At 33.6% G+C, this 26,945-nt stretch overlaps 3 protein-coding genes, 1 long non-coding RNA gene and 1 other non-coding gene across 7 annotated transcripts; 3 read left to right on the forward strand and 2 right to left on the reverse strand.

The window, feature by feature from the left end:
• Positions 1 to 6,956: 6,956 nt before the first annotated feature.
• LOC123883739 (probable polygalacturonase) lies at positions 6,957 to 11,399 on the forward strand. Of its 2 annotated transcripts, XM_045932634.1 has the most exons (7): positions 7,031 to 7,272; positions 8,032 to 8,343; positions 8,901 to 9,021; positions 9,127 to 9,301; positions 9,387 to 9,457; positions 9,876 to 10,291; positions 10,719 to 11,399. In XM_045932634.1, exons 1-7 carry the CDS (start codon positions 7,267 to 7,269, stop codon positions 10,977 to 10,979), a joined length of 1,362 nt encoding a protein of 453 aa, XP_045788590.1. In that variant the 5' UTR covers positions 7,031 to 7,266; the 3' UTR covers positions 10,980 to 11,399. The 2 variants fall into 2 exon arrangements, with proteins under 2 accessions (XP_045788591.1, XP_045788590.1); XM_045932635.1 differs by having other exon boundaries at positions 6,957 to 7,272; positions 9,876 to 10,782.
• Positions 11,400 to 12,560: 1,161 nt separating this feature from the next.
• Positions 12,561 to 13,402, reverse strand: LOC123883740. Of its 2 annotated transcripts, none has more exons than XR_006800434.1 (3): positions 13,234 to 13,402; positions 12,939 to 13,128; positions 12,561 to 12,849 (listed from the first exon to the last, which is right to left on the reverse strand). It is a non-coding gene; the product is annotated as an uncharacterized LOC123883740 (long non-coding RNA). The 2 variants fall into 2 exon arrangements; XR_006800435.1 differs by having other exon boundaries at positions 12,562 to 12,849; positions 12,979 to 13,128; positions 13,234 to 13,401.
• A 4,672-nt stretch (positions 13,403 to 18,074) lies between these two features.
• LOC123886598 lies at positions 18,075 to 20,522 on the forward strand. Its single transcript, XM_045935904.1, has 3 exons — positions 18,075 to 18,224; positions 18,994 to 19,968; positions 20,352 to 20,522. Exons 1-3 carry the CDS (start codon positions 18,207 to 18,209, stop codon positions 20,520 to 20,522), a joined length of 1,164 nt encoding a protein of 387 aa, XP_045791860.1. The 5' UTR covers positions 18,075 to 18,206.
• A 3,277-nt stretch (positions 20,523 to 23,799) lies between these two features.
• On the reverse strand, positions 23,800 to 26,906 carry LOC123883741. The gene has a single exon (XM_045932636.1). It carries the CDS (start codon positions 26,687 to 26,689, stop codon positions 24,011 to 24,013), a length of 2,679 nt encoding a protein of 892 aa, XP_045788592.1. The 5' UTR covers positions 26,690 to 26,906; the 3' UTR covers positions 23,800 to 24,010.
• Positions 26,034 to 26,140, forward strand: LOC123887788. The gene has a single exon (XR_006801784.1). It is a non-coding gene; the product is annotated as a small nucleolar RNA R71 (small nucleolar RNA).
• Positions 26,907 to 26,945: the final 39 nt, after the last annotated feature.

Below are 26,945 nucleotides of genomic sequence, written 5' to 3' on the forward strand. Positions count from 1 at the left end.
AATTTATAATTATAACTTGAAACAACATTGGCTTTTGAGAGATTTTTCAATTACGTAAAAATATATATAAATTTGTTTTTGTAAATAATTAAAATTTTCATTTTCATTTTCTTTTCATGTACTGATGTACTTTAGGAGACACCACTTTAATTGGCTTTATTAAACATGAGTCATAAAACTTCATAATTATGTTATTGTTATTATCAAATAACATAATTTACAACAAATAGCAATATTGACGACAAAGATGTTTGTGTTAAAAAATAAACGTACGAGAAAACTCAATATATAATCAACAAATCTAACAACATAATTAACAAATTCAACTAACATAATTAAAAAAATGACATTTTTTAGTAAAATATAAAAGGGTTGAGTTGGATGTTTGAATGGGCTACCCATTGTCCAGTAAGAAATATTTAAAAAATAAATAAAAAATTGTTTTAAATAATCCACGTCCAAATGAGCTGCCCTAGCCCATGACCGTCTCAGTTTTTTAGCGGATTAAATGGGGTGTGTCAATTAGAGGATTAAGTTTAAAATTTTGATTCAATTTTGCTTCCTTTACTTGCATCCAATATATCTTTTCAAATAGACAATTGTGAAAAACTAAAATATCAAAGTGGCAAAAGGATTCATTCTCACTCCCTCATCAAGTCGAATCAGGTCTCTTATACCACTTGTTTGAGAGTAGTCGAGGGAGCATCGAGAGTAACAACAAGTCAATACTCCAAGACCACATGAGAGGGACACGTTAGATATCCACCTAAAAGTAAAACCTTAAAATATTAAGTATATGGGGCACCTCTCTTATATATCAAACATTTTGTTCATTCATAATCGATGTGGGACCTCAACCATTCATTTACTCTTAAAACCCAACACCAGAAATAAAATAAAAATGAAATCGGTCGGGTGGCCCAAATTGCCATAGTGTTCGGATGGAGTTTAATATAATGTGCAGCGCAATAACAAATGAGTCATACTGATCTTATTTATTTATGTAGGTGGACCCATTGGCCTAGAGCGGACTGAACTAACCCATATTTACGGCTAAATTATAGTATACTCATGTTTCAATTCTTCCTATTATTAAGAAATGAAATTGGTGCATCCCGTAACTACAACTCAGATGTTTGTCGTAGGGACACTGATATCTCCGAGTTTGAACTCGAAATTTCACAAGTATCTGTATTTAAAATGTGTGATTCTGCTATTACCAACGAGGCAACGACTAGATCTACCGAAACTAACCAATTACAATAGATTTGAAATCGTCAATAAAAATCTACCAGTGATTTAATAATGATCACCTCGCTCATACTCATAGTCTATAGTAGAAAATGACATATGGAATTGTCATTGTTATTTATTTTTTATAAAACTCCTATATATAGGATTTACATATCTTGTTCTTGTGTGAACTATTTTTGTGTTTACAACCTACTTTGATACACATATAGGCCATGTCATAAATAAGTAAATAACGTGCAATCTCCGGTATGTCTATTTTCACAATTATATTCATGAAGAAATTTGATACTGTAGAGATTTGCTTTGACATTGCACTTTCACTAAAATAGTTATTAGTTGAGCACATGCATTTATAATAGAATTACATTTATTAAGGAAGTGAACGTTTTAAGATGAATGGGTTGCATATTTTATATACTACATGTCACATTAATTTATATATATGACATAATATAAAGTTTAAAGTTCGTCCACATATCCTAACTCAACCGGCAAAAATGCCGAAATTGTTAGTGTCGAACCCATGACTAGTGTTCGATTCTAGTCCCTTCACTTTATGTGTGTAACTTTCTAATGGCTGTTTATTTCGTCTATGTAAAAAAAAAATCTAAACTCTAATTTTCCTTTTCCAGAACCAGCAAAACTTACCATTGCCCAGCAGGATACAGCTGGTTGAACAATGATATGCAAATCTGAATTTACAAACTTGGTAATAACACAAGAATGCTTAAAGCCATAGGAAAGGAAAATGTCAACAATTTTAGCCAGTAAGAGAGTGTAGCTTACTTGGCTCATGAGAGTAGCCTCTAACTATGTTGGATGGCCCCGCATTTTAAAATGAGTATTTCTTTTTGTGGTCCTAAAATTTCAAGGTTACTCTCCTCGCAGGTTAATTAGTGAGTGTGTAAAATAGTAAAAAAAAGAATTAAAAAAAAAAAACACTTTGTTGCCTAAGTAACGAACTCAGTACTAAGTTTGCTACCTATGTAGCGAACGTTATAAAAAATCAAATTTTGTCCCTTCACCTCTCATGATTTTTTTTTTAGTGAAACACAATTTCGTATGTTAAAGTGTTAATCCTTCTTTCACCCCAAGAAAATATTGTGAATGAAACACTTCATGTTATAGAATTAGACGATGTGTGTGTGGGGTGTGTGTGTGTGTGTGATACTATGTCACAACCGCTCTAGTAGCCAATAAAAATATGATCTTGGACGGTGGCCAATTTTTTATAAGATTCACTAGTTAAAGTGCAAACTGAGTTTGCACTCTAAGTATGAACAATGTTCTTTCATAATATTTTCATTCATGGGACGCATGAAGGGTGCAGACTTTGGGGGTGGGTAAAAAAAATTGCAACTCGCTATGTAGGGTGCGAACTGAGTTCGCTACGTAGATAGCGACGAGGGTATTTTTGTCATTTTACGGGGCACATGACAAATCATCTAGGCCCGAAAACAATAACTCTTTTAAAGCTCAAATCACTCAATGGCCCAATATACGTTAACGTCCAATATGACTCATCTATATCCAATTAAAGGCTCACTACTCTTTATACTCCTTATATTGTGTCATCCTTAGTTGATAAATGACCCGTTGTATGGAATGATAAAACATTAATTTATGTCATTTCATCCTAGTCATATATAATTAACTAATCTCATACAAAATGAATATTATCATATCTTCTCAAGAAAGCTAAAATTAAACGAATCAAGTTTATTTCTCATCTCATACAAAAAGTTATCACGTGATTTAATAATGTCGTTTTGTCCAATTCCTTAACCTATAATTTGTCAAATCTCAAACATAAATTTAGAATTAAACATCGTACAATAAAATTTATGATGGAGTTGAATCATCTACTGCCTTAATGTATTCTGTCATCTATCCTACCTTAATACAATGGCGGAGACTGTAAAAAATATTAAGTGGTATGAAGAGAGAAACGATAACAAAGATTCTACAATTATAATTGGTGCAGAACAGTCATCAGAAGAAAATTCGAATCCAAAATTATCCTGTCAAATATGTTATTTTTCTTGAAAATCAAATACACCCTAATTTTTTTTTTTTGCCATGAAATCAAATACACCCTAATTTTATACTAATTGTATAGAGTTCAAAAGTGTGACAAAATCTTCACATTACAAGAGAGAGTAATGGAAAAAAAAAATATTACAAAGGATAAATTAAAATTTGCCCAAATTTCAGAAGATATACATTCTAATTAACAATAACACATCCAAATATTTTGACATAGAATTGGAGTATCTTTGAATTAAGAGAGTTTAAAAAGAAAATCAAGTATGAGTTGTTTTTGGAGAAAGTGAAAGTGAGGTTACCAGCACTAACTCTTCAAACTTCACATACCAAGATGGTAGTCATTACCTAAACAAGTAGTAGTAGTAGCAAAGTACCTATTTTTTTTTCTCAAAAAAAAAAGAGTAGTAGTAGTAAATTAGCAATGAAACACTTGGTAATATAATTGAATTAAAAATAGCATAACACAAGAGTGTCTTATGTGGCTGACTCATAGTCTAATTTGATATGTCCTGTCAAGTGAATGCTGCCAGGCTAGCATCTTCTCCATGATTGGAGTGGGTACCACCATTTCCCTGTTTCTCTTCTGTCAATCCACATGCTTCTAATCTCTCTCTCTCTCTCTCTCTCTCTCGATGTATTGTTTTATAGATGTAATATTTAATTATCTATTAGTAAAATTAATTAAATATAATGTTCTTTTTATCAAAATATTCTTGACCGTGATGGAAGTCAATGTTATGCATCGTGAAATAAAATCCTTTCTCTGATTCTTAATATAAGAAGTTCTATATAGTCTATATACATCAGTTTTTTAATATATATCTAAAAAGTGAATTTTTTCTTATATTAAGGATTGGTCGAATGGAGTAATAGAAGTTGATTATAAAAGTATATTAAGTTCGGTGGTGATTGGCGTTGAACTTGGTAGGGAGGACCACGGTTCGATCCCCGCAACTGCGATCGGGAGGAGGCTGCAAACACTTGATGCCAGAATTGACCCCTGAACCAAATGAAAGCCAAAAAAAAAAATTACTATTTATCACCTAAAATACTTAAATAATTTAACTATTACATTAAAAATTTAAAAGACATAACTATTACAAACGAAAATTTTAAAGGACACTTAAATACATTTGTTTGTTTGTTTGTTTTTTTTATCAAATAGAGTCAATTATTATTATTATTATTATTATTATTATTATTATTATTATTATTATTATTATTATAGTATAATATTATTCTTTTTTTGTTATTTTATTATGTTTATTTTATACTATACTTATTTAATATTATTACTATATTCTCACTCCACATGTCACCAATAAATTTAGATCTAAATTCCCTATAATAATAATAATAATAATAATAATAATAATAATAATAATAATAATAATAATAAAATAACATGTAATCATCAAATTAGGTCATTGATTTATTTTATTTATTTATTTTTTGTCCAGTAGCTGATAGTTAGAAATTTCACCTTAAATGTGAATAAGTAAAGTGTTTGTGGTTAGAACTCCGACTCCTACATAATATATGTGATATTTCTACCAACTGAGTAAAGCTCATGGGGACAATTAGGTCATTGACTTAAGATGAAAGGATTCATGCTTACATATTCACTAAATCAATGTCTCGTAATTTAGTAAAAGACAAAAAAACGTTATTGTTCTTTTTGCATAATGTAGGTTGGAGATTGAGTGACTTTGTGGAGGAAAAATCACTGTGACTTTTTCGCTATGTCTGTCCTATATTACTCTCTCAGTTATCTTAATTACCATTTTTTTTCTTCATCTTTCTCTCATAAATTAAACTAAAGTCACCATGACTTTTCCTCCGAAAAGTCACTCGGTCTCATACATTGAGAAATACTCATTATTTAGGCACAACCATAAATTAGAGGTGTTAGACCGACATAAAAAAAAAATCTCAAAATGCTTGCTTCCCATATATAATTGATTGATGTGACTATTTTATTTTTCTTTTTAATTTTTTGGATTAATGTGTGCGCGCCTAAATTTTGTGCTTATATGATTGTGCTTAGGTAAGAATGTTTCAGCAAGACTTCCATGGTCATGTGACCATATAGTCGCACTCACATGATTGTTTTATTATTTATAAAATAATTAAAAGAATAAAATAAAAAAGTAAATTTTATGAAAGTGGCTAAGAAATTTATTTTTGTCACGTAACCATATAAGAATAACTCCATGCACATTATGCAAAAACTAAGATAATCATCGTAATACTAGTAACAACTAAGATTGTTTATAAAAAAAAAAACATTTTTTTTTAATATTTTTTTTCTCTAACACTGTCACTGTGTCAAACACTCTCACATAAATAAACCTAGTAATAATGTAATAATTCTCTGACATGTAAAAACATCGAACAGAACACTATGCAGCCACAAATCCATGAAGCCGTTTCAAACAATTTTGTCGGCGAAAGACGTTACTAATCATTTTCATTAACAGGTGCAATCACCAATTAGTGCTAATTAATTTATTCCATTTTATTCTTTTCGTGTCTTTTTCTTCTTCCACATTCAGAATTATATTCATTAATTCATTTTAATACTAGTAGGAGTATTAACTATGAAGGAAATAGTAGAGTATAATTCATTTGGTAGATTGACCAAAATAATTCATTTGGTAAAACCCATAAGGCTTATCTTATTTGGCAAAAAAATGTCAAAATTATTAGTACATTAGTAGATGTTAAGATTGAAGTTTAAACTTCGATTCATTTACTTATATGTGAGAAAGTTTATAATAATTTTGTCATTTTATTATCTACAAAAAAAAATAAATTCATTTGATAGAAATATTACAGATGATATATAGAAATTGAAGTTTATTCATTTCAAAAGGTTAAATTTTCTAATTACTACGTACGCAAATAAAAAACGGTGCTTATAAAAAACAAATAAAAAACAATCATGTTTTTTTCTCTCCATGTTATAACACTACCATTGTCATTTAGCGGTAATTAATTTTTAAAATTTGAGTAAATTATTTTCTTTTCAAACATAAAGGTTAGAGATCAGACCTATGATGCTTGCTTAATACGTTTAAATTTCTTACACTTAAACTAATTTATCGATGAATTAGTAATTTTTTTTTTCAAATGAAATTATAAATATGAATGAAACTCACACAATTATGAGACATCAAATTTGAATCCAAATAAAAACATTTAACGAAACAATATTTGTCTTTGTCGATAGAACTAGAACTAAAACCAATTTTTATCAAAAGAAGAAACTAAAACCCATCAATATTGTCAAAATAAATAAAAGACAAATCATTGAAAATTCACACACAAAGTGAAGAGATTGAGGGACATCTGACCTAGTCATTCCACTCTTAAGTTGGATAAGTGGAATGACCGAAGTTCGAATCTGACTCTCTGCATATATAATGTAATGTCACTGTAAACTGAACTAAGCTCAAGATACCGTGTAAGATTTTTTTTCTTCTTTTTGTTGATAGACGAAATGACAAAGTCATTGAAAACTCACACACATAAAGTGGAGTGATCAGGGTTCGAATCCCAATCTTAATGTCCAACACTAATAATTTTGGTATTTCTGTCGGTCGAACTAGGATTTGTGTACGATATATATAACATTTTACTTCCCTAATTTAAATAAGAAAACTTCTTACCAAATATTTGTACATATATATGAATGGACCATTAATCTTCTTCATTTGCTGTCATTTTTTAACATGGGTAGCTTAATTCTTTAATTTTTTATTTCTTATAATAATACTCACACAAAAACTGCATAAAGCTTCTTCTTTTCCTCTTGTTCCTCTTCTTCTTCTTCCTTTTCCTCTCTTTCTCTCTGCAATTTCATTTTTTTTTCAATTTTTTTTTTCACTTGTTTTTGCTTTGGCACTAGTGCTAGTTCTTGTCTCCTATAGTCTCTGACCCTTTTGCCAGCTTTGACCTGAGAAGATGCTTGTAAGTACGTTTCTCTCTGTGTTCATTTTTTTTTTGTTGTTTATACTTTCTTTGTCTTTTGAGTTTTTACCTTAAACTTGTTCCAAATCTGGGTTTTTATTGTTTTGTTTTTCAATTTTCATTATAATAACTAAAAGGGTCTCTTCAAGTTTCGATCTTTGTTTGGATTTTATATGTTTGAGTCAATGTTTGTATGTTTCATTCATGTGGGTCGTGTTCAAATTCTATGTATTAGATTTGTTCTTTTGGGTTGTTCTGTTTTTTTGCTATGATTTTCTATGACAATGGTGATTGTTGTCTATGGTGGAGTTTTCATCAAATTTTATTCAATTTTGATCTGATTAATTGATCTGATTAACTTGCATTATAGTTTAATTTCAGCTGAGAATTCCCTTTTCAAGTTCTTCCTCATATGCTTTTGTTTCATATGGAATAATATTTTTGTTGAAGTGAATCTCTCATTGGTTGGTGTGTGAAAATGTGAAAATGATAATTATTGTTGCTTTATTTCATTGTTTTTGCTTTGAATTTTTCATTTCTATTGTTGTGTTTGTTCATTCTTGTTCCAGATATATGTTTTTAACATCTTTCAATTTGAAGTGAATTCTTACATTCAGTTAATTTGTTTTCTTAAATTATTATCAGTGTCGTGTCTGATATCTGTCTGTGTCTGATGTATGTTTGTCTTTGTGTCGTGTCTGGTGTCTTTCTGTGTCTGATGTCTCTGGTGATTAATTGGTTTGTGTGACCTTTTTTCAGGTGGCATTGCTCTTGCTTCTGGCATTGAGCAATGTCGTGAATGTTTATGGAGATGTTGAGCAGTGTGGTTCGAATCCAAAATTGGATCCTAGACCACATAGTGTCTCTATTTTGGAGTTTGGTGCAGTTGGAGATGGTAAAACACTGAATACAATTGCATTCCAGAATGCAATTTTCTATCTCAAGTCATTTGCCGATAAGGGTGGTGCTCAGCTCTACGTGCCACCAGGAAATTGGCTCACGGGTAGTTTCAATCTTACCAGCCATCTTACCCTATTTTTGGAGAAAGGCGCTGTCATTATTGGATCTCAGGTACTTTCACCTCTTGCTTCATTTTCTTACTAGTAGTAATATTTTAAAATTAACAGTTTTGTCACTTTTATGCGAGCAAATCATCATTTTGGTCCCGGAAAGTGTAAGGCGGTGTCACTATGGTCCTTGAATGCATTGAAATAACAAAAACATCACTGAGTATGTATTTTGTTAGTGATTTTGTGGACTAAGCTAACCAATAGAAGAGACATGAGGATCAAATGATGTTTTTGTAATTTTAATACATTTAAGGACTATAGTGTGAGTGTTTGACGCCTATGGGGATCAAAATGACTGTTTACTCTTTTTATGTTGATTTGTTGCAATGTTGTTAAATAATGGCTATAGCAGCGCTATAGCATAGCACAATTTGAACAGATTGTGTAATGTTCTGTTAAATAACGGCTATAGCAGTGCTATGTCATTGTAGCATAGCGGAATTTGACCAAACAACTATTTTTAGTGATCTGTGATTGACAAAACTGATTTCTTGTGTATAAAGATATTTCATGTTCAACCAATTTGAGGGTAATTGAGGAGTTGTTTTTCTTTTTTAGGATCCATCTCATTGGGATGTTATAGAAGCCTTACCTTCTTATGGCCGAGGGAAAGATGTTCCTGACGGAAGATACAAGAGCTTGATAAATGGTAACAAGTTGGAGGATGTGGTCATAACAGGTTTGCCTATTCTGTTCCAATCCAAGTATTTTTTCCTTCTCGCAATTTTTTCACGTTTTCTGTTTCTGGATTGAATTTTCAATATTTTAATGTAACTTTTACCAGGCAATAATGGAACCATCGACGGCAATGGAATGGTTTGGTGGGAGTGGTATAAGTCTCATTCCCTTAACCACAGCCGTCCTCATCTGGTTGAAATTATATCATCCGATTCTGTCGTAGTTTCAAATCTTACATTCTTGAATGCTCCAGCATATAGCATCCACCCAGTTTATTGCAGGTATATAGTTTTCTAGATGTTCTTGATACCTCTTTTTCCAAAAGAATGGAGTAATATTGATACAGTAACATTTAATTTGATGCAGTAATGTACATATTCAAAATATTTCAATCTCCGCTCCTCCAGAATCACCTTATACTGCTGGCATAGTACCAGGTTTGTAGTAGACCATTGACTCAATTTATACCCTCATTGTGAAAATGACAATGCCTCTATGTAATACCGACACTTCAGATTGAAGATGCATGACACATGTGGTTACATTCAATTGTATCATTTATTTAAATTATTACCAGAGTGTCTTGTCCATGTTTGTGTCAGTGCTTCATAAAATGACTTTCAAATTCAAACTATGAAGCACTGACACAAACACTAACATCAGACATCATGCCACGTCAACCAATGGTAGATATTAGAACATATGATATGATTGAATGTAACCACATGTGTCGTGTCAGGCACCAGAGACGCCTTCAATTTGAAGTGTTGGTGCTATACAGAGTCAAATATCAATAGCTTACCAAACTTTGGTGAGGCTCTATTAGCTTAACATTTGTGCACTTGATGTTTTCAGATTCTTCTGATAACGTTTGTATAGAAGATTGTATTGTATCCATTGGATTCGATGCAATTTCTCTTAAAAGTGGATGGGATGAGTATGGAATTGCCTATGGAAGACCAATTGAGAAAGTACACATAAGAAGGGTTCAACTTAATGCATTTTCCGGCTCTGCTATTTCATTTGGTACTGAAATGTCTGGCGGAATTTCAAATGTACTAATAGAACATGTTCACATTTGGAACTCAAATAGTGGCGTTGAGTTCAGAACAAACATAGGAAGAGGTGGTTATATAAAAGAAATTGCAATATCAAACCTAGAAATGGAAAATGTTCATACAGCAATTTCAGCCAAAGGTAATTCTGGTTTTCATCCTGACGACAAATTTGATCCAAAAGCTTTTCCACTTTTGAATCACATTACTTTGAAGGATATTATCGGCGCGAATATCACAGTTGCTGGAAGCTTTTCTGGAATAGAAGAATCACCCTTCACAAACATTTGCCTTTCAAATATAACCTTGTCAATAAATTCGGCTTCTTCCGTTACATGGGAATGTTCAAATGTCTCGGGATTTTCAGACTCGGTGTCCCCTAAACCTTGTCAAGAACTTGATAACCCTTCAAATTCTTCTTCATCGTCGTGTTTCTACCTCATGAGTCCTCTCGGTGGAAAAACTGCAGGACTTTAATAAATCGTTCACAAAACAAACGATCTGGCGCAATTGGTTGATGCGTGTATATGTGAGTATTGTAAATCTTGGGGTACTGAGTTCGATTCCTGCTCATAAAAAAACAAGATGAAGAAACGAATCGCAAATAGGCTACATTCTTTCCAAAATAAGACAGACTTTGAAGGATATTATCGGCGCGAATATCACAGTTGCTGGAAGCTTTTCTGGAATAGAAGAATCACCCTTCACAAACATTTGCCTTTCAAATATAACCTTGTCAATAAATTCGGCTTCTTCCGTTACATGGGAATGTTCAAATGTCTCGGGATTTTCAGACTCGGTGTCCCCTAAACCTTGTCAAGAACTTGATAACCCTTCAAATTCTTCTTCATCGTCGTGTTTCTACCTCATGAGTCCTCTCGGTGGAAAAACTGCAGGACTTTAATAAATCGTTCACAAAACAAACGATCTGGCGCAATTGGTTGATGCGTGTATATGTGAGTATTGTAAATCTTGGGGTACTGAGTTCGATTCCTGCTCATAAAAAAACAAGATGAAGAAACGAATCGCAAATAGGCTACATTCTTTCCAAAATAAGACAGTTGTTCATTTTTTTCCTTTTGTTCCTTCCATTCCTTAGATTTCAATTCTTGCATATTCCAAAATAGGTCATTATTTGTACAGCTTCATTTCTTCATTCATGTGTAAGGAAATTTTGGTAGTGCCTTTACACAAAGGACTCAAAATGTGATAGTTTACATTTTTGCATTAGTTTCATTGTTATTTCATTTCACTGTAAAGCATGTAGTGGATTTGGTGATACTTCAATTAAAGAAAGTTCAATTTTAAGTAATAATTTTCATTTCTTTGTTGTCTTGTTATTGATCTTAAATCACTATTTTTCAATGAGTCATCCAATATATGTATCTTCTTGCAATATTGAAATAGTTAAGTTTGTAATGGAATTTGATTTGATGGGATGATACTAAATTATAAATGGAATATGACAGTCAGCAAAAGTGAGATGACATCAACATAATGAATATTGGTGGCTTAAACTTTTGCCAACTAGCATAATCAATCAAAGCCAGATAGGAGGGGGGGTCCTTTAAGCTGTCTTTGTCTAATTTTGAGATCCAATGTTGGACCAAAATATGTGGTTTAATTTACAGTAATCTGCTGCTAAGTGGCCTAGTCCGGACAAAATTGTTTTGTCTCTGCCCGGATGAATGAATTCGGACGAGATGTTTTGTCTCCGTTCGGATGAATCAATTCGGACGAGAGCGATTTAGATTCATTGTTTTGGCTAACTTCAAGTTCAAGATTATTACTATGGTGTTTGCTGACAGGCTTACTTATATTATGTCTTCGATCATATCACGGCACGCAACTAGAGAGGTTTCGTCAAAGGTAGATAAATTGGTGATTGTATTGTTTGATCTCTGAAGCTATCAATATGTTGCACCAAAGATCTTATAGAGGTAACTTGGTTTTAAAATTGACATTTTCAAGGTTTTTGGCTTTATTTCTAATTTTTGTCACTGGCTCGAGGTCATTTCTTTATTCTTCCGAACTTTCTATTTTTGTTAATCGTAAAGCTTCTAGTTACTTTTCTTATAAAAGTGATATTAGACAGGGAGATTCTTTGTTTCTCTCTATGGTGATGTTTCCGGCCAGATCATTTATAATGCTAAATCTACTATTTATACGCGTCATATCACCGGTAACATAAGAGATATGCTTTCTAACCGTTTGAGTTTCTCGTCTGCCAATTCCTATTGCTGGTAGAATTAAATCTAAATTGGCATCTTGGAAAGCTTATCTTCTCGCTATTGTTGGCATAGTACAGTTAGTTAGGAGTGTTATACATGGCATGACGATTTACAACTTTCTCATATATTCTTGGCCTATTTCTTTGTTGTGCGAGATCGACAGGAGGATTAGAAATTTTGTATTGTCAAGTTACTTTAGTTGGTGCTTATTGGTCATTGCGGTTTGGCGCACATTTTATGCACTCCTACGTAGAAAAGTGAAGATATCCGCAACATTTGGTCGTTGATTATAGCTTTTTAATGGTTTTCCTGCTTATTCTGCAAGTAAATTTTCTGCAAACATACTTCTGCAACAAATGGTACAACAGATAAATTTGCAGGAAATTTTATCTTTTTACATGTAACTTTGTTTTTTATAAATACCAATAGCATATAAAAATCATTTTTATAAATATATGCATTAATCCACAAGTTATTTAAGTTGAAGAAGTCCATATCCAGTTTGAATTACAACTATATTCTGGTCAATATCTTCAACACAACCTGCAAAACAACAGATAAACATCAGGAAAGGCAACAATCTTAAGAGATATGTGACATCATTTTAGTATCTTAACATCATTGAACGAAACCTCAAAATCGTCTTTCTGAACACAAACTGCAAAATCAAACCTTGAGATACAAACTTGGTGGCTTAGAAGACATAGAATCATTTTCGACTTAACTGTTAAACGCATAAACATTGACCGTTCACGCATAATGGTTTTCCATGAAGGTAACAATGAGTAGTAAAACATTGGAGCCAGGTAGTACAATTAAGAGCTGTGATATAAAACACGAATAAAATAGTGTCATTGAAAATGGTCAAAAAGATTATGTATAATTCAAGAAGAAAACACTTGAAAATGGTGAGAAGAAAAGATTTACCTTCGGCGTTAGTTGCAACAAGAAATAGAGAAATTAAAATGACCACAACATAAACAAATTTGAGAATTTTAGTCATATTTTTTTTCATTCGCATGTACCAAACATAAAAAATTCTATCACTTTATATAGTATAAAGAACCTATGCTCTCTTGACCTAACAAAAAAAAACATGTTCTATTTACTTCAATTAAATACTTTGTAGCATGTTGGCAAACTAAATAAATAAAGGAAAATGCTAAACAGTGCCCCCGGGGCACCGGTTAAGGATGCAAAAATAGTAATTTGGCATTGGAGTTTGTGCAGTCAACTCCTCGAAAGTTTAAAAAGTGTTCTTTTCTTTTCAAAACTTTCTGTTTTTGGTTTCCTTAACCAGTGCCCCGGGGGCACCGGTTAGCATGACCATGACCCATAAATAAATACTTTGTAGCAATTATGAAATTGCAAGATACCCTTTGAAAATTAGAATGGTTATTAAATGTCTCTTAAGTATATTGATATGTCGTGTTTGTCCATTTAGCTCATTCAATTGATCGCTATAGAAAACATACACATTTTAACTCTCCTGCGGTGACCATCGCTCCTCTCCTCTCACCAAAGGGTGAACGTCGCCTCTGCTTCCATTTGCCGGTTCTAACTTCTAAGTCATGAGATCGAGTCTCATCTTTGCCTTTTTTGTCTCCGACATTTTCGTAACTTTTCCCATCACTCGCCTCTTTTATAGTGGTGGCGGGGTGCTACTACCCAATACCCATCCCTCTATAAGCTAGCTTGTAGCACAAGTTTCTCTAGTTCCGTGCAATGCTATCAATCGTGGATTTCAGAAAATAGAAATTTGTTCAAATTTCAGTATGCATCAGCGCTATAGCGCCATTATAGCCACCATTTGACAATATTTTGTATTACTATCGCGAAACAATGGTGATTTGGTGAAATTCTGCTAGGCTTTAGTTTCTATTTAACAACTTTCGGGGCTTCTCATAACCTCACAATTTTACTAACATTAAGCATAGGAAGAAAATCATCATATTGTTTGGGAAGAATGACAAAACCTAAAACATAAATGTGTGCATCAAATTTTAATTAGAATTAGAAATAAAAATGCAAAATATTGCACACAAATGTAAATAAGATTAGGATTACTCAGAGAACCCTATCATAGTGTTGGAGTAAGCCCTAAAAGTCAATCTATTTTGATAGAATCGTCTTTTGTATGATGACTTTGATTTATATATGTTTGTTTCAAACTAATAAAGTCCCTAGAATAGCTAGTCTAATTAATGGAACATTAAGTGTGACTTAATAGTGAGACTCCATTAAACATAATGACACTATTCTTAAAGTATCCATAGTCAAGTTTTACTGTGATGTGGGATAACAGTAAAACATAGAGACTATTATGTGAGTAGATTGATGACTTCATCTCACGAGTCATGGATATGAGATATCAAGTCTTTACATAGATATAAATATTAGGAGTAATATTTATATTGGATTGACCCGCCATGAGAATGCTACATAGTATGTTATGAAAAGTGTCATAAGTTATTCTCATAGTGATAATGGTGTATACCACCATTCGACCTGAAACCACTATGGACCCTAGATGTGGAGTAGAGTACTTAGTTGCCGTTCAAACATTGTCCGTAACAGGATGACTATAAAGTCGGTTGATGGGTACTCTATAAATCATGCTGAGGGACATGAGTGACCTAGATAGAATTTGCCCCTCCTACATAACAGGAGCAATATCTGTAGGCCTCTTGATGGAATATGACTGATAAAATGCGTGGCCACGCCGAACTAAGTCAATATGAGATATTGAGCTTATTCGTTGCTCAGTATATTCTGGGATCAAGAAATAAGATATTGAACCATACAAGGGTGACACGATCTATGCCTTATGTTCAATATAGATATAAGGGCAAAGGGGTAATTATACACACGATCGTTATCACATAAATGTTTCGTCAGATCACATGACATTCTCGTCACTTGGGTAGCAATGATGTGTTGCTAGATACCGCTCAATGTTTATAATATTAAATATGTGATTTAATATTATTGCCAACGTTACGAGAACCTATAGGGTCACACACAAAGGACAGATAGATGAGAGAAATAAATAAGTAAGACTTATTTATAAAATAATAAGCAGGACTTATTAGTAATTAAATAATTAAGTATGACTTATTATTTAATTTATGAAAAATAGAGAAATGCGGTCCACCGTAAGGTACGGTGCAGTGCTTGGCTTAATGACCACACAAGTGGTTATATAAATAGAACCCTTGTGATGAAGTTTTAAAAAAAGGTTTTTAACCTAATTCAAAAGGTGAAACCTAGCCGCCGCTCTCTAAACCCTATTCTCTCTGAATCTCTGGTGGAATTGGCTAGCACCGGTCATCGGAGAAGTTCTGTTCGTGTGGACTGAGTAGATGCATCGCTACTTTGCTTTGCTCGTGATCAGAAACAGTTTCTACCTCAAAGGTTCTGCACTTCAAGAGGTAAACACACAAACTTGTTGTTTTGTGTTCTTTGATTTGTGATTAATGGTTTAATCAAGATCCGTTCATCGGGATTGTTCCGCTAAGAGGATTAATTATTTTGAAATACCCCTCTTAAATCCCTTCACATAGGCCCTTAGCCTTATAGTTGGAAGTAGAGGTGGGAAGAGGCCATGTCGGCCTACAGGGGCGTATGACCTAGCATACATAGGCTCAGGTTAGGCCAGTCTATTTCTTTAAATATAGAGCAGGCAAAGACTTTTTTATAAGCTTATTTGGTTAAATAGATCAGGCTGCAAACCATTTAAAAAGCCTTTTAGCCTACTAGGCCGACCTATTTAAATTAATATGAATAATATTTTTACTACTATTATTATTTATATATTAAAATTTGTACTTTGATTAAACTATAAATTTATTAACTTTTTTCAGTAGTTTAAGTTTATTAATCTACATTAATTTTTCACATATATAAATGTATTATTGTAAGCTAGAATTGAAATATGATGACATATATAATTAAGAGTTAAATATGTTTTTGGTCTCTATAGTTTCAAAGAAACTTTGTTTTAGTCGCTGAAGTTTGCTTTCACACTTTTTAGTCCCTGAAGTTTCTTCACTCAAGGTTTTTAGTCCTTACTTTTAATCAAACTATTGTATACTTTCACATTTTTGAATGATCTTTTATATTTATGTTTATAATATTATAAGAACATCTCCAATAAAAATTTAGATTTTTTTAACATAAGATGAATTATTTATGAATTTTTATGTGCAAAAAACAAAAAAAAATCATATTTAATTCATCTCTTTTTAAAAAAAAAAACTTTTGTAACAGAGATTCATATAATGTACTAAACATGACCGCAGAAAAAAAAAAAAATTTTCGAATGATATGTACGAGTTGAAAAAAGTAGGGACTAAAAACCTTGAGAGAAGAAACTTCAAGGACTAAAAAGTGTGAAAACAAACTTCAGGAACTTCAGGGACTAAAACGAAAATTCTGTGAAACTCTAGGGACCAAAAATATATTTAACCCTATAATTAAATTCTCTAAAATATCATGTTAAATATTAAAAGGACATTGGTTTATTAATTCACAAGTATATTTAAAAATAAATATAATTATTTATTTATATATGCTCATGTGAAATAGATTTTTAAACAGACTAACATACCACATTAGACTTTCAGAACACTAGACTCAGACCTAAAATATAAGCCTATATAAGCCACATGCTAGATTCACACCTTCAATTTTTTGAAAGGACAAACTCAAGTTTGACAAAATCTAGCTCAATCTAGCCTATTTCCTCCGGAGGGGCTAAACCAAATCAAAGCTTGTAGGCTCGTAGTGGTAGAGAAAGCTAGGTATACCCACAATCCATGTTCCTGAAAGACATATTATTATTATTATTATTATTATTATTAATTCATGAAAGAATTTTTTTTTACAATGGCATATTTTTCTTTATCAATGTGAAGATTTGGTGAGGAATAAATAAATAAATCTATACACCTATATAAAGAGATACAAAAGTTTTAGTTTGGACTTTTCACAATACCAACAACACCCTTGATTTTTTTTATTAGTAAAAATCTTTTATTAACAAATTCACCATAACATATTTTTTTAGCAACAAAATTTTTTTATTAACAAACTCACCATTACATAAGGTATGCATTTTTTTGACATAATGCTACATAATAGACACAGACAAGCGCGAAACGCGCCTCGCTAGTAAATACATCAAATAAGAACACACATATATTTCTAAAATAAAAAAATACACACAAAAACTTTGGTCTGGAATATATTTAGATGTACGATTAGAAAATTTAATTGAAGTAAAATTTTGGTGTAAATAAATAAAATAAAGGTGAATTCTTCGGTACACATATTATGTGGCAATGTACCGGTACATTGCTGATGTGTTTACCAAATCAAAAACATTTAATGCAGATTTTGTTTCTTTATTAAATTTTTTATATTAAACACTACTTTTTAAAATTTGCAAATATATCCATCACATAAATATAATCATCAATCATATTCCACAATAAATCAAAGCATGTATCAAATCGGGTCCGGTTATTATACATAAACAAATACTTATGCACGTTGCATAAGTCCAGCCCACTAGCCGAGCCCAACACGCCTAGCCCAACCCATTCCTTCATATAACCGCTTCCCACTAACGACGTTAACTCCAAAAGTAACGGTTATCTCGAAACTAACATTTTTCTGTCCAAAACCAACAACAATCGTTCATCATCACCATCGCCGGAATCAACATCATCACCGGAAGCTACATTCATCATCATCGTCACTGAAATCTACAATCATTTCCATCAGAGTTCACTCCTTCATCATCACTGTCACCGAAATCAATCTTCAAAACCAATTACTGTTGATTTCTTACACGCAAGTAAAGGATCATCATCAACGATTCACTTGCAAAAAGCAAAATGAAGAAAACGACACAGGCTTGAACTTCCCTAATGCTTTTGCAAGTGTAACTGTTAGTTGGAAAATGCTTTTGTTTTGTTTGGAAAGTAATTGCATTGGTGTAACCTAAATTCCAATTTGGGGAAAATCATAATCTGAAATGGTTTTGTTTAGTTTGGTTGTTTTGAAAAAGAATTGATGAAACTAAAAGTAGAGATGGTTTTGTTTAGTTTGGTTGTTTTGAAAAAGAATTGATCAGTGTCTCTTTGTGATAATTGGTTGCTTTGAAAAAGTATAATTGTACACTTTTAGTGTATCTGAAACCAAAGTAGCCCTCTTGTGGTTTCCATGAAAGAATTCTTACTAGTTTATGTAGTGATATGAAAAAAGTAGAGATGGTTTTGTTTAGTTTGGTTGTTTTGAAAAAGAATTGATCAGTGTCTCTTTGTGATAATTGGTTGCTTTGAAAAAGTATAATTGTACACTTTTAGTGTATCTGAAACCAAAGTAGCCCTCTTGTGGTTCCCATGAAAGAATTCTTACTAGTTTATGTAGTGATATGAAAAAATAGAGATGGTTTTGTTTAGTTTGGTTGTTTTGAAAAAGAATTGATCAGTGTCTCTTTGTGATAATTGGTTGCTTTGAAAAAGTATAATTGTACACTTTTAGTGTATCTGAAACCAAAGTAGCCCTCTTGTGGTTTCCATGAAAGAATTCTTACTAGTTTATGTAGTGATATGAAAAAAGTAGAGATTTAACTTATTATCTGCCATATGAAACCATACTTACTAGTTTCCTTTGATCCAGGTGAAAAAATCAAAGAACGTACAGGAATTGCCATCCTTCAGTATCGGGCTGACACCGTCAGATGAGGATAAAAGGAATGACACCGATTCATCATCCAGTGGTGGTCAAAAACATAAGCGAAAAACAGGAGATGCAAAAGATAATGAAAAGAAGAATAAAAAAAAGAAGGAACATAAAAAGGGTGATGAAAGCATTGCTTCTCGTGGTCGTAATAAGAAACCACAAATAGAGGCACAAGATTCCGATGAGACAAGTTCGGATGATGAAAATGAAAGGAATGGTAAGAAAGTTTCTTGTGCTATTGAAAATGTGAAACAAGATATGGTGAAGAAAGATTCTGATGCAGATGCAAGACTGAGGCATAAGATGAGTGTACCTAAGGTCTATGACCTTATGCATTCAGTACATGTCAAAAAAAGGAGAGACGAAATAATTGACCAACTAAACAACTGTGGCTTTGGAGGGATGCTACATATCTGTAACTGGACAAGGATCCACACCTTTTTTATCGATTGGGTTGTCAGAAGATTTGAAAAGGAACATATGTGGATAAGATTGAGCGATACGGAGGTCCTAGAGTTGAAAGAGGATGATGTGCATAGAGTCTATGAACTTCCAATGGCTGGAAAGAAGATAGACACTAATCTTTGCTCTGATGGAGCAATTAGAAGGCTAAGGAAGGAATTGGGATTGACTGGAGATTATTCTCCAGTTGTGAAGGTTGCTGAATTAGAAAGGATACTGAAGACTACAGAAAAACCTAAAACATGGGTGAAGGGTATAATTTGTTTCATCATTCATAACATTTTGTGCCCGACTAATAAAGGCAATGTGTCACTGCAGTATGCAGATATTTTAGAAGATCCAGCCGGTGTATCTTCATATAACTGGTGCTCACATGTTCTAGACTATATGAAAAAAGGCCTGCAATCTCCAGGAGTTTTAAATCCATTAGCAGATTTCCACTTCCTAATGGTAATGATGTCCACTCAATGATTTGAATTAAAAGTCAATTTTACAAACACATACTTATTCATATTTTATCCAACACAATCTTATAACTGAAACCATGAGTGTGGTTTAATGGTTTCTCTAGTTTTATATTTGTAACCAAAATAGTCCTCTTATGGTTTCCAATAAATATTCATATTTCATATCTCATTTATGTCTTTTATTCTTAATACAATCAACACATACTTGTCACATGCATATTTATTCATTTACTTTTGAGCTTGTCTTTCATTTGAGCAATATTTATACAATCAACACATACTTGCCTTCATTCCTATATGTATATTCCTTTTGAATTGAATGTGTCATGTTTCCCAATTTGAGGCAATATTAACTAATTGTTGCAGATTAACTACATGGATAAAATGGGGAAACGAAGCCCATTTTTGACGGGCAAATACAAGCGGCCACCCCTTCGTGATTGGGATGTCAAGGCGGCAAACCAGGAACTTGCCAAGATCCATGATATCATGGGGCTTGAAAATGGATTGACAGCTGATCGTGGGACGCGACAATGACCGCAAGTATACAGTCGTGTCGTGTAGTTTTAAAAGATATCGAACCCAAAGGACCAATAATCGACCTACCGTATTCTAGTGTTGCTTTGTAAATCTAAGGCTAATGATTTAAAGGGTTATGATTAATTGAATAACTAAAATAAGAGAAATAAATATTTTTTAGATTTTTAATATGTAAATAAAATATTGCTAGGACGTGCTATTAGTTGCTTCAGAGGGTTCAATGCTTAATTCGCGCTAGACAAAATTACTACCACATCTAATTGTCGTATTTTAATAAAATCGATGCTCCAGGCGAAAGCCGTTCTCACTTCCAGCTCTCACAACTCTCATCATGAAATTAATAAAATACTTTACAAAGTAGTTGCATTACTTCTAGATTTTAGTGGTGTAAACAATTAAATTTTCGAAACTATATTGTTTTAAAAATACAATTCAGATAGTATTATAAATTATAAAGGTGGTGCTTAACTCTCGTCCTCACACCCGCTAATAAAATACTCTTTGAAAAACAATATAATTTAATTAACTCTAATCCCAACTCTCGTTGCGAATTAGATTTAATGTTCAGTTTTTACTATCTAGTAGAAATCTCACGCTCTCGCTCTATTGATTTTTACTTTAATTAATTCTCACTCTCGTGACGAATTATAATCAACGCTTAATTAAAAACTGCTTAAGAAAATAAAACCGTTGCCAGTTTTCAAGAATTATATTTGATTTAAAAACACTAATCTCAGCTCTCGCAAATCTTGACTAGCGTTATACTTAGATAAAATAAATGCTCAGCTCTCACACACTCACTTACCTATATAAGTACCTTTGAAAATCAATATAAAACTCATTAATCCTAAATAGCTCTCGCGGATTTTAGAACTAACGGTCAGTTTTAACTATCCGACCCTAAACCTCAACTCTCGTCAATGTTGGTTTATTGCCTTTAAAACAATCCTCACTCTCGTGACGAATTATTTGAAAACGTATTTATTTAAAACTGGTGGTTGAAAACTATTAAGCACAAATTAACTACCGAACCCCTATTAGTTACTAACTACACATCCTAGCAACGCTAAATTTAGCTAGACATAACTAAAACTAAAGACATTAAAATAAAATAAACAAATAAATAAAAAGACATAATAAAAATAAAAACAGAAATTAAAAGCATAAAATAAAAGCAATAAAATAAAGACAAGAAATAAATAAGACCATAAAATAAAATAAGAACCTGAAATAACAAAAGGAATCTCGAGTACGGACTCCGACAGCGTAACGGTAGGAAATAAAAAAAAAAACTTATTTTATTCTCAACGGAGAATAAAATAATACTAAACTCTCAACTTTAGAGAAGAAAACCTTGTGGTACTAAGCCTAGTTCTCAATTCTCCAAGTCAAGTGTTTTTCTTTTAAATGAATGGAGAAAGGACCTATTTATACTATTTCAAGTGAGACAAAACATAATATATTAGCGATGTGGGACTTTGTCGGGTGCAATCTGCACCGTTTGATCATTGATGGCTGCAGGATCTTTTGCTTTGTTTGGCATGTGTTGTGCAGCAGCTTCTTTTGGGCGAGGCCCATTTCTTTTCTTTCCTTAACAATTAAGCTTGTGTTGGGCAGCACAAGAAGTATTTTGAGGGGGTGGTGCACACGTGTAACTTGTATGTTGGGCCATGCAGGTGAGGTCCTTATGGGCTGCACTTGTGTGGCCCTTTTTGTCCATTCTTGCTCCTTTTTAATCCGTTTTCGCTCCTTTCTTCAACTCGTGCACTTTTTATCTGTTTATTTAAAATACGAGAAATAAGTAACGATTCATAATATAAAACTTCGAAATCGAAATAAAAATAATTAAAATATAATAGTAAATTAACTAAATAAATAGCATATTTTTAGGCGTATCAAACTCCCCTAAACTTGAACCATTGCTTGTCCTCAAGCAATTTAGCTTGCATATAGAAAACATTTGAAATGCGAAGCAACTCACACACACAGACTTAGAGGAAAATAACATCACAAGTACTCATACGTGGTCAGAAATTCAAATCGGCTAAGATTAATTAGTTAGGTTCTTTACACAATCAAGAAGGGTATTTCAACGACACACAAAGTTCTCCCTCTTATACATATCGAATTCGGATCATGCCGTTGTACTAAAATCTAAATCTTCTCCTTTGTTTCATCCTTTTTCATTTTAGACAGTCACATTAAGACCCTTTATCTATGCCACACACATGGTAAGAAAGCCGGTTAGCGTCTTTATTCATCTTTTTCAATTCGCAATTAGCTTGATGATACAAATTTTTGTATGAGTAATCATATAAATATTTTTTTTTCCAAGGTTTAACCGTATTACCACAGTATGACCTTATATTATTTTTCTCCTTTAAGGTTTAACCGTATTACCACAGTATGACCTTAAGAATTTGCTTAGATGATTCGCTTATATTCATCGACAAACCTACTTAATGTGTGACTTTATAGATGGTGTCCGACTGGATAGATAAACTACTAAAGGATTCCACAAATTTAAATCAGGAGATTTTGGCACAATGGTTATTCAAATTGATATCTATACTAGGGAGACTTCTGGGTGTTGGAAAAATACCGATTTTGTTGTAAAATTCCCTAATTTCCTTAACTTAGCCTCTCATCTTTTCTTAACCTATATACTTTCTAAGTGAGCTATTATCCTAAGTCTTTGGAAAAAATTTTAATTTGGCTCAAGAAAAGGAAAAATTTAGAAAAACCAAAGAATATACTATAAATTCAATTTTTTATTATGCGAAAGGAAATAAAAATTCAAATAACTAAAAATTAAAAGTAAATAGAGATAGTAGAATACTCCCCTAAACTTAAATCCAACAGTGTCCTCACTGCTGTGACTCAAGAGTAGCTTTGGAGCGTAAAACATGTGGTAGATCATGGGGGAGGTTGTTGATAATTTTGGAAATTATTGAACTGAAGCCTTAAACCGCCTAGCTCTTGTATGACATTGTCGAGCTGCTGTTGACGGTGCTCTTCTGAACTCTCCCATTGATTGTGATAGCCCTGCATTTGATGTTGGTTTTGAAGAATTTGTGCTTATTGGGCTTGCATGAATTCTATTCGTTCCAACATCTCCTCTTGTTGCTGATGCATCGCATAAAAGAGTTCATCGCGCTCCTCGTTGATAGCATTTAGAGCGCGCATTTCATAGAACACACCATCGATGGTACGCTATCTCGATGAGGAGGATCTGCCTGCAAAAGTGTTAGAAAAGATGTGTAGTGTGTGCAGGTGGAACGATGTTGGTGCCCCCACCAGCGGCAACATTTTGAGAAATGTGCGTGGGGGCTTTATTAGTCACAGGATCATCAGAGATAGTCATAAAAAAAAAATCAAAAATAAAAGAAAGCAAAAATTAAACAAGAATTAAAGAAAACTCATGGGTTGCCTCCCATGCAGCGCTTTGTTTAACGTCGGTTAGCTCGACTTCTTAACCCTTTAGATTAGTATGGTGCCTCTTCCAAACTCACGTCCTTAAAATTATGTCCAACATCCTTAGGTCTCCATTTGAACATGTCAAACCATCTCATAGGTGTTTTCCTTTTTCTTTTCTTTTTCTTGGAGGCAAACGGAGATGTTTTATTTTGGAAGATATTACTTTCTGGGTGGGCTTTTAGTATGTCGGGAGGTACTCGTTTAAAGGGTGTGTTATCGACATTTGTTTCAGCTATGTCGAGTCTATAGTAAGAGCTTTTCTTTAAACTTTTAGCTAGGTCGTCATTACCATTTTTATGAGTCGGAGGGATGAGAGTTTTTAGAATTTCAGAATTTTTGGTTTTATCTTTCTCCATCTCTTTTCCACATTCTTTGACGACGTCTAACATATAGCAACTATCTTCAATGGCTGATGCGTTCATGAATTGTGTTAAGATAAATTCAACTTTTTCTTCACCTACTTCAAAGGTGAGCTTTCCTTTTTTCACATCTATTATGGCACCGGCGGTTGCTAAGAATGGCCTTCCTAAGATTATGGGCGTATTGGAATCTTCCCTTATGTCCATGACTATAAAATCGGTAGGGATATAGAATTGACCTACACGTACTGGCACGTTTTCTAGTATACCTAAGGGGTATTTGACAGAACGGTCAGCGAATTGTATTGACATTTTAGTTGGTCTCAATTCTCCTAAATTAAGTTTTTCGCATATGGACATAGGCATTAAGCTGATACTGGCTCCTAAATCGCATAGGGCCCTATCTATTACATAATTTCCAATTACACAGGGTATGGAAAAACTTCCTGGGTCTTTTAGCTTAGGAGGCATATCATTTTGGAGTATGGCGCTACACTCGGCAGTAAGCATAACGGTTTCTTCTTCCTCGATCTTTTTCTTATTAGTTAAGATATCTTTAAGAAACTTAGCGTACGAGGGCATTTGTGTGATAGCTTCTGTAAAAGGTATTGTGATGTTTAGTTTTTGTAGAAGCTCTACAAATTTCTTAAACTGCCCTACGTTTTTGGATTGTACTAATCTTTGAGGATACGGGATGGGTGGTTTATATGGTGGGGGAGGAACGTAAGGTTTCTCTTTCTCTTTGGTTTCCTCTCCACTATCCTCCTTTTCTTTTGGTTCACTCTCCTTCTCGGTTGTCTTATCGGAATTGGGTAGCATGGCAGGATTTTTAGTTCTAGGATCAGCTGGTCCATCGTATTGTGTCCCACTTCGTAATATAACAGCATTCACATGTCCCCTAGGGTTTGGCTGAGGCTGGCCAGGAAATATGCCTGCAGGAGCAGAGGTAGATGCTTGTTGTTGTGCCACTTGTGCGATTTGTGTTTCTAACATCTTATTGTGAGTGGTCAAGAGTTCTAGCCTGCTTGTTAATTGCTTAATTTGCTCATTAGTGTGTATGTTTTGATTTAGGAATTCCTTGTTAGTTTGAGATTGTAGGGCTATGAAGTTCTCCATCATCAATTCAAGGTTTGACTTCATAGGAGCATTTTGAGCAGGTTCTTGGAATCCTGGTGGCGAAGGAGTAGGTGTTTGGCCAGGTGCATATAAAGCGTTGTTGCTATTGTACGAAAGGTACGGGTGATTTCTCTGGTTTTGATTGTAAGAGTTCCCTTGAGTGTAATTCACTTGGTCGGTGGGAGCTTCGGTTAGAAGTCGACATTCAGCGATAGTATGACTTTGAGCTCCGCACAACTCACAATTTTGTATTGTTGCAGCCACGGTGGCTTTGGGTGCGTTGGTTAGACTCTCTATCTTTTGAGTTAAGGCATCTAACTTGGCGTTGATGTGGTCCATGTTGCTGATTTCGTACATTCCACCTTTCGTTTGAGGTTTCTCTACGGTTGTTCTCTCGTTTCCCCACTGATAATGGTTCTGAGCCATGCTCTCGATAAGCTGATAGGCTTGGTTGTATGGTTTATCCATAAGTGCGCCACCAGCTGCGGCGTCTATTGTCATTCTTGTATTATACAAGAGACCATTGTAAAAGGTGTGGATAATTAGCCAATTTTCGAGCCCATGATGAGGACATATCCTAATCATTTCTTTGTATCTTTCCCATGCTTCGAAAAGTGATTCGTTGTCTCTTTGTCTAAATCCATTGATTTGGGCTCTTAGCATAGCAGTCTTGCTAGGCGGGAAATATCTTGCTAGAAAGACTTTCTTCAACTCGTCCCATGTTGCGACGGAGTTGGATGGTAGGGACTGGAGCCAGGCTCTAGCTTTATCCCTTAATGAGAATGGGAATAAACGAAGTCTTATAGCTTCGGGACTGACACCATTAGCTTTGATAGTATCGGCATATTGCAAGAATATGGACAAATGTAGATTAGGGTCGTCCGCGGGATTTCCGGAGAATTGGTTTTGTTGTACTATAGCCAACAATGAAGGTTTAAGCTCGAAATTGTTTGCTTCAATAGCGGGGGCAGCGATGCTATTATGCGGTTCTTCTTGCGAAGGAATAGCGTAAGATCTAAGTGGACGATTTTCAGCCATGACTGGTTCGTCAACTATTTCGTTAATGATTTCTTCGGTTACTTCGAGAGTGAGAATTTCGGTTTCGATATTCTCGGGTTGAGTACTTAAATTTCGGCGTCGTTCGTTAAGAAGACGCTCGGGTTCGTCAAAGGGTTGCTCAATTATCTCGCCTCGTGAGCGAGTATTGGGCATAAAACAAAAAGAAAAAATTGCCTTAGTCTCTACAGTGTAACACTGGAGTTACGATATCGACTAAATTGGTCCCCGGCAACGGCGCCAAAAACTTGATCGTGGGACGCGACAATGACCGCAAGTATACAGTCGTGTCGTGTAGTTTTAAAAGATATCGAACCCAAAGGACCAATAATCGACCTACCGTATTCTAGTGTTGCTTTGTAAATCTAAGGCTAATGATTTAAAGGGTTATGATTAATTGAATAACTAAAAT

This window comes from Trifolium pratense, linkage group LG5, assembly GCF_020283565.1.
Source record: "Trifolium pratense cultivar HEN17-A07 linkage group LG5, ARS_RC_1.1, whole genome shotgun sequence".
In the NCBI taxonomy this organism is placed as follows: domain Eukaryota; kingdom Viridiplantae; phylum Streptophyta; class Magnoliopsida; order Fabales; family Fabaceae; genus Trifolium; species Trifolium pratense.